This window comes from Anabrus simplex, chromosome 3, assembly GCF_040414725.1.
Source record: "Anabrus simplex isolate iqAnaSimp1 chromosome 3, ASM4041472v1, whole genome shotgun sequence".
Classification (NCBI taxonomy): domain Eukaryota; kingdom Metazoa; phylum Arthropoda; class Insecta; order Orthoptera; family Tettigoniidae; genus Anabrus; species Anabrus simplex.
The window spans coordinates 329463499-329479750 of record NC_090267.1 but is presented as its reverse complement, the minus strand read 5'-3'; the positions used below and the strand labels follow the sequence as shown (position 1 = coordinate 329479750).

General features: G+C 41.2%; 2 protein-coding genes across 2 annotated transcripts in view; one reads left to right on the top strand and one right to left on the bottom strand.

Moving 5' to 3' along the window:
• Positions 1-7127, bottom strand: part of LOC136866322 (uroporphyrinogen-III synthase) — a 76174-nt gene extending 69047 nt beyond the window's left edge. The window contains exon 1 of the mRNA XM_067143173.2: positions 6716-7127. Within this exon, the coding sequence (XP_066999274.2) occupies positions 6716-6905 (190 nt within the window). The 5' untranslated portion in view covers positions 6906-7127. The remainder of the gene's footprint in view (positions 1-6715) is intronic.
• Positions 7128-7599: 472 nt separating this feature from the next.
• LOC136867290 (bridging integrator 3) overlaps positions 7600-16252 on the top strand; it is a 31948-nt gene continuing 23295 nt past the window's right edge. The window contains exon 1 of the mRNA XM_067144441.2: positions 7600-7751. Within this exon, the coding sequence (XP_067000542.2) occupies positions 7744-7751 (8 nt within the window). The 5' untranslated portion in view covers positions 7600-7743. The remainder of the gene's footprint in view (positions 7752-16252) is intronic.

Below are 16252 nucleotides of genomic sequence, written 5' to 3'. Positions count from 1 at the left end.
CCACAACTTGTAGGGGTGGCTTACCGCCACAGCGCTTTTTTCAAGACATGACTGTCTTATGTGTAGCAGAATCTCTTCTTGGCCTAGCCTACATTTACGCATGTGCCTACTTCGAACACCAGGCTTGTTTTCTACTGCAGAATCCTTGAGCTGATGTTGCCATGGTTACTGCTGGTCATTTATTCATCCAATTCCTAGAGCGGGGTAGTGTGATGCCAATATCTCCAAAACAGCTGGTTTTAGGCCCTTAAAGCATGGTTTTCAGGGCCCATAGGGCCTTACTGAGTTTTGTTCTACACGCCGTGAGGCTTAAAATGAATTTTGTCTTGTCCTTGTATGACAAATTGAATATTTCGCCTATATTAGTCTATGTTAATATCCCAAGGGGCCTAAATCTAAGGAATGGAGAGGGACGTTAAAATTCCTTGTAGATGGGGTTACCCGCAGAGTTTTAAGGTAAGTATACAAAATTCGGTTCAGATTGGTGGAACAGTATGGATTTGTATAAGAAAGGGACTACATACAGACAGACAGACAGACAGACAGACAGACAGACAGACAGACAGACAGACAGACAGACATTCTGCTTTATATATATATATATATATATATATCTACTAAAAAGAAATGCAATCTTTCAGCTTTAGTGTTCTCTTTTGTTGGTGGGAATAGAACCCGTGATGATGGGTCGGACACCACAACTTATCTCTTGAGGAAGCTAATAAACCAGTGAACAATGGGTACGACTGCTGGTAATGCCTCATTATTTATAAGTTTCATTTCCGTATTGATTGGATGCACGTATATAGACAAGAAAGATGCTCCACCTATCAGTACTGTTTATTATGAACAGATTCACATCAGTACCGGTTTCGAATATTTATAGTCATCATCAGCCGATATACCGGTATTACAAAGTTACAACCATTAGACATTGATATGTGTCACAAACAATGTGACAATCAAATCTAATCCACAACCCCATTAGACATCCAGATGTTCTAATGAACAATAACCACTTTGTGGTACATACCAATGTCTAATGGTTGTAACTTTGTAATATATCAGCTGATGATGACTATAAATAGACAAAACCGGTACTGATGTGAATCTGTTCATAACAGATAGTACTGATAGGTGGAACATCTTTCTTGTCTATATACGTGCTGGTAATGCTGCAAAATTCAAAATGTTAATATAATAATAATAATAATAATAATAATAATAATAATAATAATAATAATAATAATAATAATAATAATAACAACAACAACAACAACAATACCCGTGTGGGGATTTACCGGTTACCTCCATCGGGCGCGTCCCATTGGAATTGGGGAAGCTCACTGGCTCTGCCGCCAGCAGAGTCAGAGGGTAGTAGCGAAATAAAATATCACCATGAAAGAAAACTGGTCCCTTGCCAGGGTTACGGCAAAGACTGGTAAATGACCAGAAGCCAGAAAACATCTTGAGGCAACCTCTAGGGCTAACAAACCTAGTTGTAAAAGGATGGGTACCCGTCCCAAGCAAAGTCAAGTCAAAAAGCATGATGGCACAACATTTCAAGAAACATACCCCAGGGGGTAAATCTTCGGATAAATCCCTCGTCATGAACGCCACGGCGCACGAGTCTCGTTCGGATTCTGGGGGAGACTCGACATCATGCAAGAGATGAGTCGGAGCGTCTCGGTGTACCCTGAAGAGTCAAAAACTCAGGCCAAAATCTAAAACCTTTCTAGCAACTTTCAACATAAAAACCCTCACCAAAGCTCTTCACGAAAATCAGATATCCATAATGGCCCTACAGGAAACAAGGTACCCAGATGAAGATATTTTTTAATCCGAAGGCTACCGATTTTTCAAGAGCAAAGCGCAAAGAGGAATCCTCAACGGAGCTGTGATGCTTGGAACCGCGTTTGCTGTCAGAACCAAGATCCTCAAATCGGTTGCAAATTTTGAACCTGTGAATGACAGATTGTCTATACTCACAATTAAATGCGCGAACAAAACCTACGCCCTAGTTAACGCACATGCTCCTACAAACGATAAGAACAAGTCTGATCCAGACGAAGTTGATAATTTCTGGGACCTACTGGATGAAAAATTAAACAAAATCCCCAAACACCATGTCAAGCTTCTTTTGGGCGACTTCAATGCCCAACTAGGTCGTGAACAGAAGTACAAGAAAGTTATAGGAAATTACCCTGCTCACAAAAAAACCAATCCCAACGGCAAAAGACTGGTGTCCATTTGTGAAAATCACAACCAGCAGGTCATGTCGACCCACTTTCGCCATCTACCCCAAATTTTAATAGTCATGTAAGAATATGTTCAATTTAAAAAAAAAAAAATATATATATATATATGTATGTTGTAAGTTATGTTAATATTGTACTTAGGCCTTGTCACAAAGTTTCCTATGGCTGATGATGGCATACAAATAATGCCGAAACCGGTTCCAATGTTTGAAAGGTAATAAATATGTGATGTGTTAATGATGACACATTGTTTTTGTATTGAAAAGGTGGACATAATTATCCTCAATTTATAGTGTAAATCTAGATTCAATACAGACCAAAATGAAGTTCTTAACTTTAAATCTACCCAGAAAGCAAATGACTTGGCGTTCTCCCGTCCAAGCTCTCGGAGAGTTCCAAATTGATAATGTTGCAATCTCTAGGAGAAACAGCCCCGAGATTATGAATGTCAAGGTAAAGAAAAGCATCAGAGGGAATCTGCCACCTGAGCGACGGCCCTAAATGCATATCAGTAGTGATCGAACACCATGATTGATGAAAATATCCAAAATAACCAAGATTATGGATTAAAGTATGTGGTGGAATGATATACATATACATATAAAATCATTATATGTCTCTTATCAAATTCAAACCAATTCCCGCAAACACAAGGAAGACAACCAAAGAGATCACACGCTTCGACAATGATAAACTTCGGCAAAGGGTCAAGGAGTTCCAGGAGAAGGCTAGACCAAATGACTGTGACTTTAACAACGCCAAAAGTCTCCTTGTTGAGGCCGCCAAAGACGTTGCAGAAATCAAGAGAAGCAAAAAGCATGCCTGGTGGAATAGTACCTGCGAAGCAGTCCTCCAAGAAAGACTCAATGCGTCGAAACAGTACTACTCCACGAAATCACAAAATGATTGGGAAATCTACAAAACCCAACGTGCCCAAGCAGCTAGGGTGTTCAGAACTGAGAAACGCAAATACGAAAAATCTCTCATTGAAAAGATAGAACAAAACTTTAGGAAGAATGAAAGCAGAGAGTACTACAGAGCCTTCAAACGCAAACTCACTGGCTATAAATCACCATCTCTATGCTTTGAGCGAAAGGATGGCACACTGGCGATGTCAAATGAAGAAAATTGCAGCATTTTGGCAGATCACTTCAAGAATTTACTTAATTGCTCTAAACCGCAAAGCGCCATTGAGACCAAGAAACCCTTATTCAGGTACCCAGATTCCAGACCACCTGACAGAGATGAAATCATGCGCCACATTGCCCATCTCAAAAATAACAAAGCGCCGGGGGAAGACTCAGTAGTAGCAGAACTATGGAAATATGCCCCAGAGGAATCACTTAATAATTTGCAAAAGCAAATAGAAGAAATTTGGAACAAGGAGACCCTACCTGAAGATTGGAAAATAGCTTTGATCCATCCATTACACAAAAAATGCACCATAAAGAACATCAACAACTACAGAGGAATATCTTCGCTACCCGTGACTTACAAAATTCTATCACTTGCCATCCTGGAGCGTTTGGAAGCACAAGTCGAACATCAAATAGGTGAATACCAAAGAGGGTTCACAAAAGGTAGCTCAACAGCTGAACAGATCCAAAATCTCAAAACGATCATCAGATATTGTACACTAAGCAGTGTGTGTCTTGTCTTTGTGGACTTTAAGAAAGCGTACGACTCCATTGACCGGGAAGTCCTGCTAAACATCTTAAATGAATTTGGAGTTGATTTGAAACTGCTGGCATTAGAGCCACCCTGACCGATACAAAATCCAAGGTGAAGTTCCACGGATGTCTCTCGCATTCCTTTGACATCAAAACAGGAGTCCTACAAGGTGATGGGCTATCCCCGATACTCTTCAACTGTGTTCTTGAAAAGATCATCAGAACCTGGCGGGTGAGATTACAGGAAACCAACTACAGTCCATTGAGAATAGGAACCAAATCCAAGGGGATCGCAACAAACTGCTTAGCATTTGCCGATGATATTGCTGTTCTCTCAAACGACATAGAAACCGCTAGAGCTCAAGTTGAAATTTTAAAGGAAATTACCGAACAAACTGGTTTGCAGATATCGTTTGAGAAAACAGAAGTAATGACTAACATCAAAGAGGCTCCACCAAAACTCCATACAAAATACGGGGACATCACCCGAGTAGACAAATTTAAATACCTGGGTGAGATCATCATGAAAAATGGACTGGACAAAGAAGCACTTCAGGAGCGAGTACGCAAACTGGAAATAGCCTACCAAACATCCCGCACAATCTACAACAAAAAATGCCTTTCCCAAAACACCAAGATACGTCACTATGAAACAGTTCTGAAGCCAGTAGTTCTATATGCAGCCGAAACCCTGTCTCTAAATGCCAACAAAGGACTCCTTGAAGAACTGGAGAAAAGAGAACGCAAAATTGTGAGAAGAATCTTGGGATCAAAGTACAGAAATGGAATCCATCAAAAGAGATCCAACAAGGAAGTCTACAGCAAAATAGAGAAAATTACTGACACAATCAGAAAAAGACGGGCACAATTTTACGGTCACCTGAAAAGAATGGACAGAAGAAAGTTAACTAAAGAAATCTTTCACTTTTTTGATTCAAACCCCAAAACCACAATTCCCTGGTTTAGAAATACCAAAGAAGACCTGCAAATGCTACATATCTCAGCTGAAGACGCCCTTAACAGAGATCTCTTCCGCAAGAAAATATTGATGTACGGGCTAAACCGAGACGAGGAGCATAAGCAGGCCCACTCACAAAGAATGAGGGATATTTGGGCTTTAAAGAAGGCCAAGTTCAGTGTCAAATGCAACAAGACTTAACGTGGTCCTTGATGGCCCCAGCGAATTATATATATATAAAACAATAATAATGCATGAAATCTTTATAGGCTTGGTGGTAACCTAATGAGGATGAAAGGAATGGCGAAGACATCATAAACACCCATTCTCCAAGCCAGGGGAATTAAGAGTACAAGGGGGTTGATTCTGAGAATTGAACTGGGCCATGGGACCGAAGGCAAGCATTCTATCCACTTAGCCACGAAGCTGGACTTTAAATTGCTAAACCTTAGCCTACCATCATCTCCACTGATCAGGTGTTCATTATTGACAGTAGCAGAGGCCAGGCCAAAAGCTTGTGAAACAGCCTTGACAGCACACCAGGCTACTCTGCTGGCTATTGGCTGCAGCTCGAAACTCTTAAGGTTTGATGATCACTAAACCAGCTATCGAAACATCTAGTGGAAGTCCACGTCTTCATTCTACCATACACCACTGCGAAATATAATCCATTAGTAGAAGTAGTTCAGCTCAACGAAGTGAATCCTGACTATGCACACGTTTGTCTTCCTAATGGCAAGGTAACAACAGTCGCCCTATGGGAATTGGCTCCTGCAAGTGGTGCACACTCTTATAGCAGCTCTCAGTTAACACATGACTCATCTATCAACCATAACAATGATGAGAGCAATCAAATGCTCTCTTCTGACGACCTTACAACAACAGAAGACAGATGTTTCGCTACAGGATACTGTGACTTCTGACACGCTTTCCGTTTGACGTTCAGAGAGAACTATGAAGACCTCCTAAACATCTGATTATGCAACATGCTGATGTTAAAATTTTAAAGGGGGCAAGTGTTATAGGGATTAGTATTCATTCCCACTACTCACTGAGTTTACTAATGTGTAACAAAACACTTTGGTTCTTCTATGGATATTACATTGCTAATCTTGACATAACATAATGTACTTTTTTTTTCTCAATTTTTTTATAGGCCTAAGTTGCTTTACGTTGCACCGGCATAGATAGGTCTTATGGAGACTATGGGATAGCTCCAGCATTTGTCTGGTGTGAAAAATGAGAAGATATTAAAAAACCACCTTCATGGCTGCAGACAGTGGGCTTTTGAACCCACTATCTCCCGAATGTAAGATCACAGCTGTGTGCCCCTAACCGCATGGCCAACTCGTTCGGTTCGTACATAATGTAGAGTTTGGCGAAATAAAACCGACTTTTGGTTTATTATAGTAACTCTATTTAGTTTCATGAGATCAACAACATTGATTACATCCATCCCTTATAGACAATTATTTTTAATGGCTAATCTTCAGCAAGGAATAGACTGTAAATGATTTGATGGTGTTTTATTTTAGGTACTTGGAACCTCAGCATTACCAACCTATCTTTGCATATTTTTTAAAGTTAATTTTGTCCGATGAGCTGTGTTAAAGCAATGTCTGCCCTGTGTATTCGTTCATCATCAACTGAGGTTAGAATTAGAAGGAAGCTGCCAGCTTCTTCATGGAGCTGAAATACAAGAAATCAAAGGAGACTACTGATGGTATTCTGAACCAGAAACCACCTTAATATCACAAACTATTTTGATTGGTAAGCTGAATATGACAGTATATACGAACCAATATTCATGAGGAAATATGCCCTCTCACCTGAAAAATTGATAGGTGTCTGCAGATAGCTATGCAGCAATTCTAAATTGCAATATTCGAAATCCAAAACAGGAATAAGTTTTGTAATGAGACCACATTCTTGCAATTTCTTACGGTATGGATCGTCGTCTTCACCGTCATCGCTGAGGGCTTTAAATATTAACACTTCTCCATAATTGATGCTCACCATGGTACCTCAGTCTTTCATTAACCATGATATTAAGAAATAATTCAATAGTCCTGAATTGCAATCACCTGAAGTACATTCTTGTTTTCATTATCACTGGTGTACTTCTATCTCACAACCCAAAACTAATACTCTGTATGAGAACTGTAAAATGACCACTGTATTTTGGTCATAACATCTACGAAAGTGGGATGATATGACACTTCGACACTTGCACTCACTCAACAGCTGATACGCAGTGAGGGTAACTATAGTTCATCAATTACATGAGAGTAAGGTGTCATATTTCATAACTATACCGAAATATTGATAAAAATAAATAATTAACATAATGTTTAGTCTTATTTTATAGGAAATGTGCTGATTATTGTACGAAATTAGAATAAATATTAACAATATGATCAGATTTCTTGTTCTTGCAAATTGGTCACATTGATAATTCCGTACGCGAGCGAACCCTGAATAGCGCGGAACTCAAACGAAGTTCGCTAATGCGGTTAATTTCTATTTTGAAATGCAGTGATTTCCTTCAAAATGTATTCTAATATATTAAATAGGACATCATATTCATTAAAATTATTTATAAATCAATAAATATTGTGTATTAATAGGGAATGGAAGACCTTAATTTTATATATCTGGCAACCACGCTGCCTGCGAGTCAGCTGTTCAGCTTGGTTGGAGTGGTAGGGTGAAAGCGGGTGAAATTGGTACAAAGTAAATAATAAAAGAAATATTGGTGTTTATCCCATGTATAATTTAATATAACATGCTCGTTATTAATCTTAAGGAATGATGTGATGATTTATGAACAGCACCTATCGGATAGCGGTGTGAAGAGATGACGTGGTAAGTAATGTCAAAATATATGATTATCTTGACCTTTCACATGTCATTTAATGCTTTTCTTTTACTAACCTCAAACTGTCACAATCATCCAACTAACACAGAGATTGCAGACAATATTATTTGGCCTTTGATATACGAATTATTTCTTTTTCATTTAAATTAATTGACTTGTATGTTGAATTAATTCACCAAGGAGTAGTGGTAAGATTCTGTATTTAAAAACCCACACTTTCTATTTAATTCTTTTAGTAATTACTCATATAATATCTGTAACCGAGAGCCAAACCAACGTGTCACATTTTAGTAAGTTTACAGGAAAGAGGAAAAACGTCAGTTGTAGAGCATTTTTTATCAATACTTGCTGCATTGTGACTTAGGCAATGAATGCTCATCATTGTTCCTGAGATATTTTTTTGTAATTTTGATCACTGAATACTTTCATTGATAAAATTTACATTAAAAATGGTTAATTATTTATTACCATAAAAATAATATGACAGTGGGCTTAAATTTATAGCCTATAGCTTTAAGTTTATTTCAATACTCCAGACTTTGCCATGAAAACATTAGGCCTAAATAAACACAAGGTAAAGCTTTACTTCTCGCAGCCCAGCGTTTATAACATTATAAGGGAGTTAAAATAATGCAAATCTTACTTGTAATTCCTTTTAGAGGAGCGATGTGTTCATTGCGGTGTCTATAAACCCACTATCCCGCCCCAAGGACCAAGGACCAAGGGGGATGTTTTCATTCCCCTCCCCGAAGGGGAGGGGCGGGCCACCTAGAAGGTAACGCCTTCTCTCTGGCCAGGAGATTCAGCGGGGTTTGGGGATTTAATTGGTTAAATGAGAGAGAGGGAGGGTGCTTTTATTTGGTGATGTGGGGGGTTGGCCTCTTGGCTAAGGGTGCAGCATCTGCTCTTTTGCTTTTTATTGGTTCTTGTTACAATGGTTTACAATTTTGGAAGATTACAGTACAGATTTACAAATTTTGGATGATTACAGTATTGGTTTACAAGTTACACAGATTTTAATTATTAGTATTGTTGTTGGAAAGGAGAAGGTGAATGGTTTGTTGATAGAAGGAGGTGATGTTAACAAGGGAAGTGAGTAGTAGGACAAGAAGGTTAGAGTTAGTAGGTGGGCTGCGATGGTGGGGGAGGCGGGGTTGGTTCCGGGGTGGGTTGGTGTTAGGGCGGGTGGATGGTTGAGGGTTAGAGCGAGAGGGTTCCACCCGGTGCTGTTTTCCGAAGAGCTGAATCCCTTGCTGTATTAGTCTTTGAGCATCTTCGGGTTGGTGGAGAAGGAGCCGCACCATGTAGGTGGGCCCGGCCGTGTTGTGGATCCTGGCTGCTTTCTTCAGGTTGAGTCCCGATCGCTGAAGTTCCTGTGTGATGATTTCCTGTGGAATGGCTGGATTGATTCCTCTAATAACGCAACTGGCAATGGACTGAGGCGCTGGTGGTGGTGTCGGCGGAGTTGCTTCGTTGGACTCGGGAGCTGGTGGTGGTGTTGCTCTTCTAGTTTCCATGGTGACGCTGGTGGCGTCTTCTTCTTCGGGCTGTAGGTTTACTGGATCAGGCTGCTTGGTGGGTTGAGGGGACATCATTATGGGTGAGGAGTGTGTCATCACTGTGGAAGTTATGGGAGTGGTGGGGCGGAGGGGAGAGGTAGCAATGGTGGTGGTGATAGTGGTAGTTGTGGTGGTGTGTGGATAGGTCAACGGATAGCGTGGAGGGGTGTATGGAGGTGGTGGCCGTGGTAATGGAGGTTGGAGTTGCTGGGGTGGCTGGGCTCTCGGGATCGGTTCGAAGTCATTTTCCATGTAGGCTGGGCATGGTTCTGCGTAGTGTGGTCTTCCATTTATGTAGATGCCCCTTCTTATGGCATTTTGGACAGCTTCTTCTGTGGGAAGTTGGATCAGGACTCGGTCGGTGGGTATAAAATCCACCAGAATACGGCTTAGGTTTAATACTGGTACTCCTTTGTTTTTGAGGTACCCGAATAAGGCAGCGTCGGTGAAGGAGTGATCTACGCCAGGAATTATGCAGTTGGGCATGTTGGAGGGAGGCCGACTTCCAGTTTGGTGTCTTGGCCTGATTATGCTTTCTTGTCACGGCTAGGGTACGAATTGGAGACTGGAGTGTTCCCTAGCCGTAGTAAAAAGTGGCATAGATCGGTTTCCCGCCCCAAGAAGCACATTTACTTTTATATCCTAATGAAGAGCAGCACCCGCCATCGGCCATGTCTAAAGTAGCTACTCGCATTCTTATTGGTCAACGTGAACAGAATGTGACGTCATTGCCATCAATGCTGATAAATACATTGCGTTACCAACCCCGGCTGAATTAAAGCACAAACACTATGTAAAGGAAACTATGTTCCACACGAAACTAGATGCCTAGAGCCGCTTCGCGGCTTCTAACCGTCTTATCCTAACCGTCCGCACGGCAAGAACAAGTCCAGACCAATCGTGTAAGAATAATCACCACCACCAGGTATCGAAAGTAGATGCCTAAGGCCGCTTCGCGGCTTCTAACCGTCCAGGCCAATGGTCTTGTCCAGATCCTATCGTAGCCGTCCGCACGGCAGGAATCTTGCCCAGATCCTATCGTAACCGCCCAGATCGTATCCTAACCGTCCGCACGCCAAGAACAAGTCCAGACCAATCGTGTAAGAATAATTACCACCACCAGGTATCGAAAGTAGATGCCTAAGGCCGCTTCGCGGCTTCTAACCGTCCAGGCCAATGGTCTTGTACCTGGCCTAAGGCCGCTTCGCGGCTTCTAACCGTCCAGGCCAATGGTCTTGTACCTGGATGTAACAATAGACCAATCGTGTAACAATAATCATCAACACGTTCTCGTTCCTAAGTACAGACGTTGGCAGAACTGACCACCAGTTTTGTGGTTGTGTAAAGAAACGACAAACAAACGAGAGTCGCTCCGTGCGCGGCTAAATGTAGCGAGCGCTGGGCTGCGAGAAGTAAAGCATTAATTAAATACAATCTGGACTAACCATATCCAAGCATTAGTACTTCAGTGTTCTTCCCAGAAATTTTTGTAAGCCGGGTGGCAGGAATTAGTAGCTGGGCAGGTAATAGGCCCTACTGCATAAAACATTAATATTATAAAATTTCAATTTATTCCCCTCAGGGCATTAAAAGTAATATCAGACAGGTAAACTCTAACTGCAAAATTGAATTTTTTTATTATTATCATGAATAAGATACAACAGGTTATTTTGAACTTCGAGTGTTCTGCTCGTTCATAATCACATAACACTGGGGCTTACCACTCTGTTAAGGCTCGCTCCCACCTAGTGGAATCGAATCGAACCGAACAGCCGAAATTTCCACTCGACCGCTCACATCTAGCGGAACAGAATCGAACGGGATTCTACGGGAAACGTCACAGGCTTGCAATGGGCGGTCTGACAGAAGGTGTGAGGAGGCAGAAAATTATGAGAGATCGGAGAAGTTTCTGGGTGCATGAAATTAACAAGAGAGCCGAAAGAAGAGTACTCAAACTCATTTGAATGTCGAATGCGCGATGAAGCTAAGTTTCGACGGTAGGCCTACTTCAGAGTTACTGTATTGCAATTTCAACAACTATTTCAGATAGTAGAATTTAACAGAAAATTTAATTTTACAGGAGGAAATGCTACTGTACATCAGATGCAATGGGAGGCCGTGATCATTTTTAAAACTACTTTAACGCAGTAGATTGCGTCCCGTGGTAGGACGAAATCATTAATCGAGGTAGCCTCAAAATTCCTTTTTTTCCAATTTGCTAGGTCTTATGGCGACGATGGGATAGGAAAGGGCTGGGACCGTGGCCTTAATTAAGGAACAGACCCAGCATTAGCCTGGTGTGAAAATGGGGAAACCACGGAAAACCATCTTCAGGGCTGCCGACAGTGGGTTTAGAACTCACTATCTCCCGAATGAAAACTCACACCTACGCAACCCTAACCGCACAGCACACATACGACAGTTTGAAACCTTGGGAATGCCACTTACGAAATCGTTCACTGAAAATATAATAAACACTTAAAGGATACATCCTATGTGTGATATGATGTCAATTATCGTACTGGTATACTGTATGTGGACTCCGACATAACATGATTTTGTGATGAAGTCAGCAAAAATTATGAAATAAATTGTATACAGACTACAGTAACCTACCACAAAATTGAATATTCTAATAAGTTTGTTTTTCCATAGCCTTGCTTATATCCTCCCAGGCATTATTCTTTACGTTGTTGCAGTAATGCTCGTGGGTCTTGTAGTAGAGGAAATTATATTTTTGAACTAAACTAATATGTTTTTCCGTGTCTAGTATTAATAAGTTAAATAAACGATCACAAAACAGATCATTCCCGACCGTATCCAACAAACAGCTGACTCTCCAGCTGAAGCTGATACGCATTTGCCGGCTTGCCGCCAAATGGTCGTCCTAAAGATCTCGACTCGACCCGACCGTCTACGAAGTTGCACGAATCTTGATAATTCTGTTCGATTCCGCTCCGCTAGTCGAAAAATATTCTTGGCAGAGAATCCTGTTCCGTTCGGTTCGATTCGATTCGACACGTGGCGAACGCCATCTCTATCCCCCATTTAAACACATGTTAAAAATAAGTTCTGTTCGGTTCGATTCGATTCCGTTCCACTAGGTGGGAGCGGGCCTTTACTGTGTAGTGACATACAGTTTTATGATGTCGTTCAGAATCAAGCACTCGCATGCAATTCCACGCTGATCAAGACACCGCTTGTACGCAACATTACATGACAGTGAAGCTAAATATTTAAACTCCGATGGTTAGCTGCGTTGAGGAAGAAGGCGGACGTACCGACCCTCGGTCCCGGGAATTTGGAACTATAAATGATCAAAAGAAAGTCAATGTCGACCAATTAAGTGACAAAATGGAAGAAAGAAGATATCAGTGCTGTAGGCGTTACGGTACTAACAACAGTGGAGGTAATCTGGCAGTTTTCGGGCGTCAAATTGATCAATCATCTCTGCATGCAATAGTGAGGTAAAGTTTAACAAATTACAATATTACACAAGCCACGCACCTCAACAACAAACCCATCTAAAAGTGTTACCACAGATAGCACAAACCGAGTAAACTCACACCACCAGACAAATCGATTCACACAGGTGAAAAAATCTATAGTTGCAATAAGTGCGCTCAGACATTTACCCCTACCCCACAAACTGGTTCACACAGGAGAGAAACTCCACAGTTGCATTAAATGCGGTCAGACATTCACTGCTATCCCATAAACCGATCCACACAAGAGAGAAAGTGTACAGCTGCAACAAATATGGACAGGCATTCACTGCTAAAGCAAGAGGACTTTCCCCAAGTGACGAACGTCTTACGACACATAAAACACAATTAATCTGGCAGACCCCGTATGACGGTGACACACAGGAAGAAAACCACTGACCTGCCATAACTGCGAGGAAACTTCCTGCAACCAAACAACCAGAACATGGAAAATAAGCAGTGCCCAAAATGTGCCAAATGTGCCATAACCCTGACAAAGGACAAAAACACCATCAGCTGTGATGGTGACTGTGAACTCCGGTTCCACAGAGAATGCACTACGCTCACAATAACAGAGTACAACGCCCTAAAGTCAAAGAAAGGATCCCTGCTATGGGTGTGTGAAAAATGCAGAAACCGCCTAAAAACCTATGTACTGAACTCTGGAACATCAGATGATCATGAGACAAGACAAATCGCGCTTGAAAATAAACAAACATGCGATGAAATCAAGGACAAGCTTAATGAAGTAAGCGAAGATCTAATGAAGAAAATGACACTCATCCTGGAGATGCAACTTCAGCAAGCAGACATATTGTCGAAAGGCCTGGAAAAATCTGCAACCAGAAGAACTACGAATAACACCAAAACAACTTCAGCAAACAGACATATTGTCGAAAGGCGTGGAAAAATCAGGACACCCATCTGTTTTCTTTCTTTCAACCTTTTCATTTATCTGTAGACCTTGTACAATGCATTCCTTGAAATATTTTCTTTCTGTCTCTTTTCCTTCATAAATGCTCTGGTAAGAAAGAGCAAAGTGATACATATAGAAAACAGATGGAGAATAATAAAACATGGCTCAGGCAGCAGCGCGCCAGCCTCTCACCGCTGGATTCCGTGGTTCAAATCCCAGTCACTCCATTTGAGATTTGTGCTGGACAAAGTGGAGGCGGGACAGATTTTTCTCTGGGTCTCCAGTTTTCCCTGTCATGTTTCATTCCAGAAACACACTCCAATATAATTTCATTTCATCTGTCGGTAATTATTCATCCCTCAGAGAAGTGCACCAGGCTTCGGTAGATGGCACAATTCCTATCCTTACCTCTAGATGGAGGCTTCATTCATTCCATTCCCGACCCGGTCAAATGACTGGGAACAGGCTGTGGATTTTAATTTTCAATAATAACTTACCGTATAAGCACGCGAGAGAGTACCTTTATATTTCTTTTATATGTACTCTAAGTGTGCTTATATAGTAAGTGACAGCTCTCGATCTTTTTTTTTCCTTCAACTTGTCTATATTCCATTTCTTTATTTCTTCAACTTCATGCAGCATTTCATAACCACCAAGTTGTGGTTAGAGTCCACTTCTGCTCCAGGGAAAGTCATGCAATCCAGTGCTTGGTTTTTTAATCTCTGCTTAACATAATGAAGTCTATATTTAATATATTTGAGAGTCTGTAGGTCTTGTCCACACTTACAGTCATCAATTGTGTTTTTGGGCATTGGCTTGGTATCTATCTTGACAACAATAGTAACTTACCTGTTTCTTATTTTCCTAGTCATTATAAAACCACTGAAAATTGTTAGCACAACTAACACTCATCTCTTTAACTTGCAGAATGGTTATACTCAACTCTCTGGTGATCGCTCCTTCCCTGTAGTCCCCATCTGGTGACTACTTGGAAGGAAGCCATCATTAGTATGTCATCAAATATTGTTTCGAACCATTTCAGTCATTATCCAGACTGTCACCCTTGCAGCTTCCAAAAAGCTGCTATCCCCTTTTGATGAATCAGTCTGACTGCAGCAAGGTCACATAGTCTGCAAAGGAGGCAGTATGTATTTATTTATTGAAATAGCAATAATTTATAATGATGATGGCCGCTACAGTAATAGAGTAGACCTTACAGCCAGCGAATCTTTGCTGAATGTCAGGCAGCGAGAAATAACTCAACACCCTAAGAGGACCAATGGTTTTGGATGGATGAGTTCTTTTAGGTGGAGTGATGGTCCCCTCATTGAAGGAAATGACACTGGAACCCATCAAGCAGCATCTGTCCCTAAGTTAGGGGTAGCTGCAGAAGACGTCTGAACTCCATGTTATAAACGGCCTTATCGCCTGCTGGAAGCAGCTCTAAAATGCCTTTGGGAGTGGCGAACCCATCATAACAACAGCCTAAAAATGAGTGCAAATACGGTGTGGCGTTGGAAAATGCTAGGGCGTCCCCTGCAGGCTACATGCAATTCTTCAGGTACTGGGAGAGTTGTGACAAGTGGGCGACCAGTATCACAATTTGTCTGTATCAGGATAGTCGATATCCAAACTTTGACAGAGAAGACTGAAGAACTGATAGAGTTCATGAAAGCCATCTTCGGCCTTAGCGAAGTAAAATGGAGAGGAAAAGGGGAAAGAAAACTAAAGGAAGGGTACAGGCTGTTTTACGGTGGAGGACGGATGCAGTAAACTGAGTAAGAATGATCATTAGACAGGATGTCATGGAATATGTGGAGGAAATGAAGAAATCAATGACAGAATGATTATAGCAAGGATACAGTTTGAGACAGTAACATGAGATCTCTTCCAAGTATATGCTCCACAAACTGGAAATAGAGAAGATAACACAAAACAATTCCTTAAAAAAGTGGAGAAATACATAAAAGACAAGAAAGTAATTGAATATTGAATTTTCACGACCGCATTGTAATCGAAACAGACTTTCAACGTATTAGGTCGTGTTACGTACATGTACTACGTGTTGAAGAGATGTTAAGTACAGAACAAAAATGGCCAGCCGGATACCAGTGGGATCCGAACCCACAACCTCCCGATTTCGCGTCGGTTGCTCTACCAAGTAATTATAATGAGAGATCTCAATGCACAAGTGGGAAGAGAAAGACTGGAAAGATAAGAGATTCTGGGGCCATTCAAAATATGACAATAAGAATCAAGAAGGGGGTATGTTAGTGGACTTCTGCTTAATAATGTTACTGGTTTTTACGTCCCACTAACTACTTTGGCGATTTCTGGAGGTGCCGGTTCAGTTCTTTTACATGCCAGTAAAGCTACCGACATAAGGCTGACATATTTGAGCACCTTCAAATACCACTGGTCTGAGCCAGGATCAAACCTGCTAAGGACTTCTGTCAGAACAACCAACTAATAATACAAAAAACATGGTTCAGGATGAAAAATAATGAGAAGATTACCTGGTATGGATG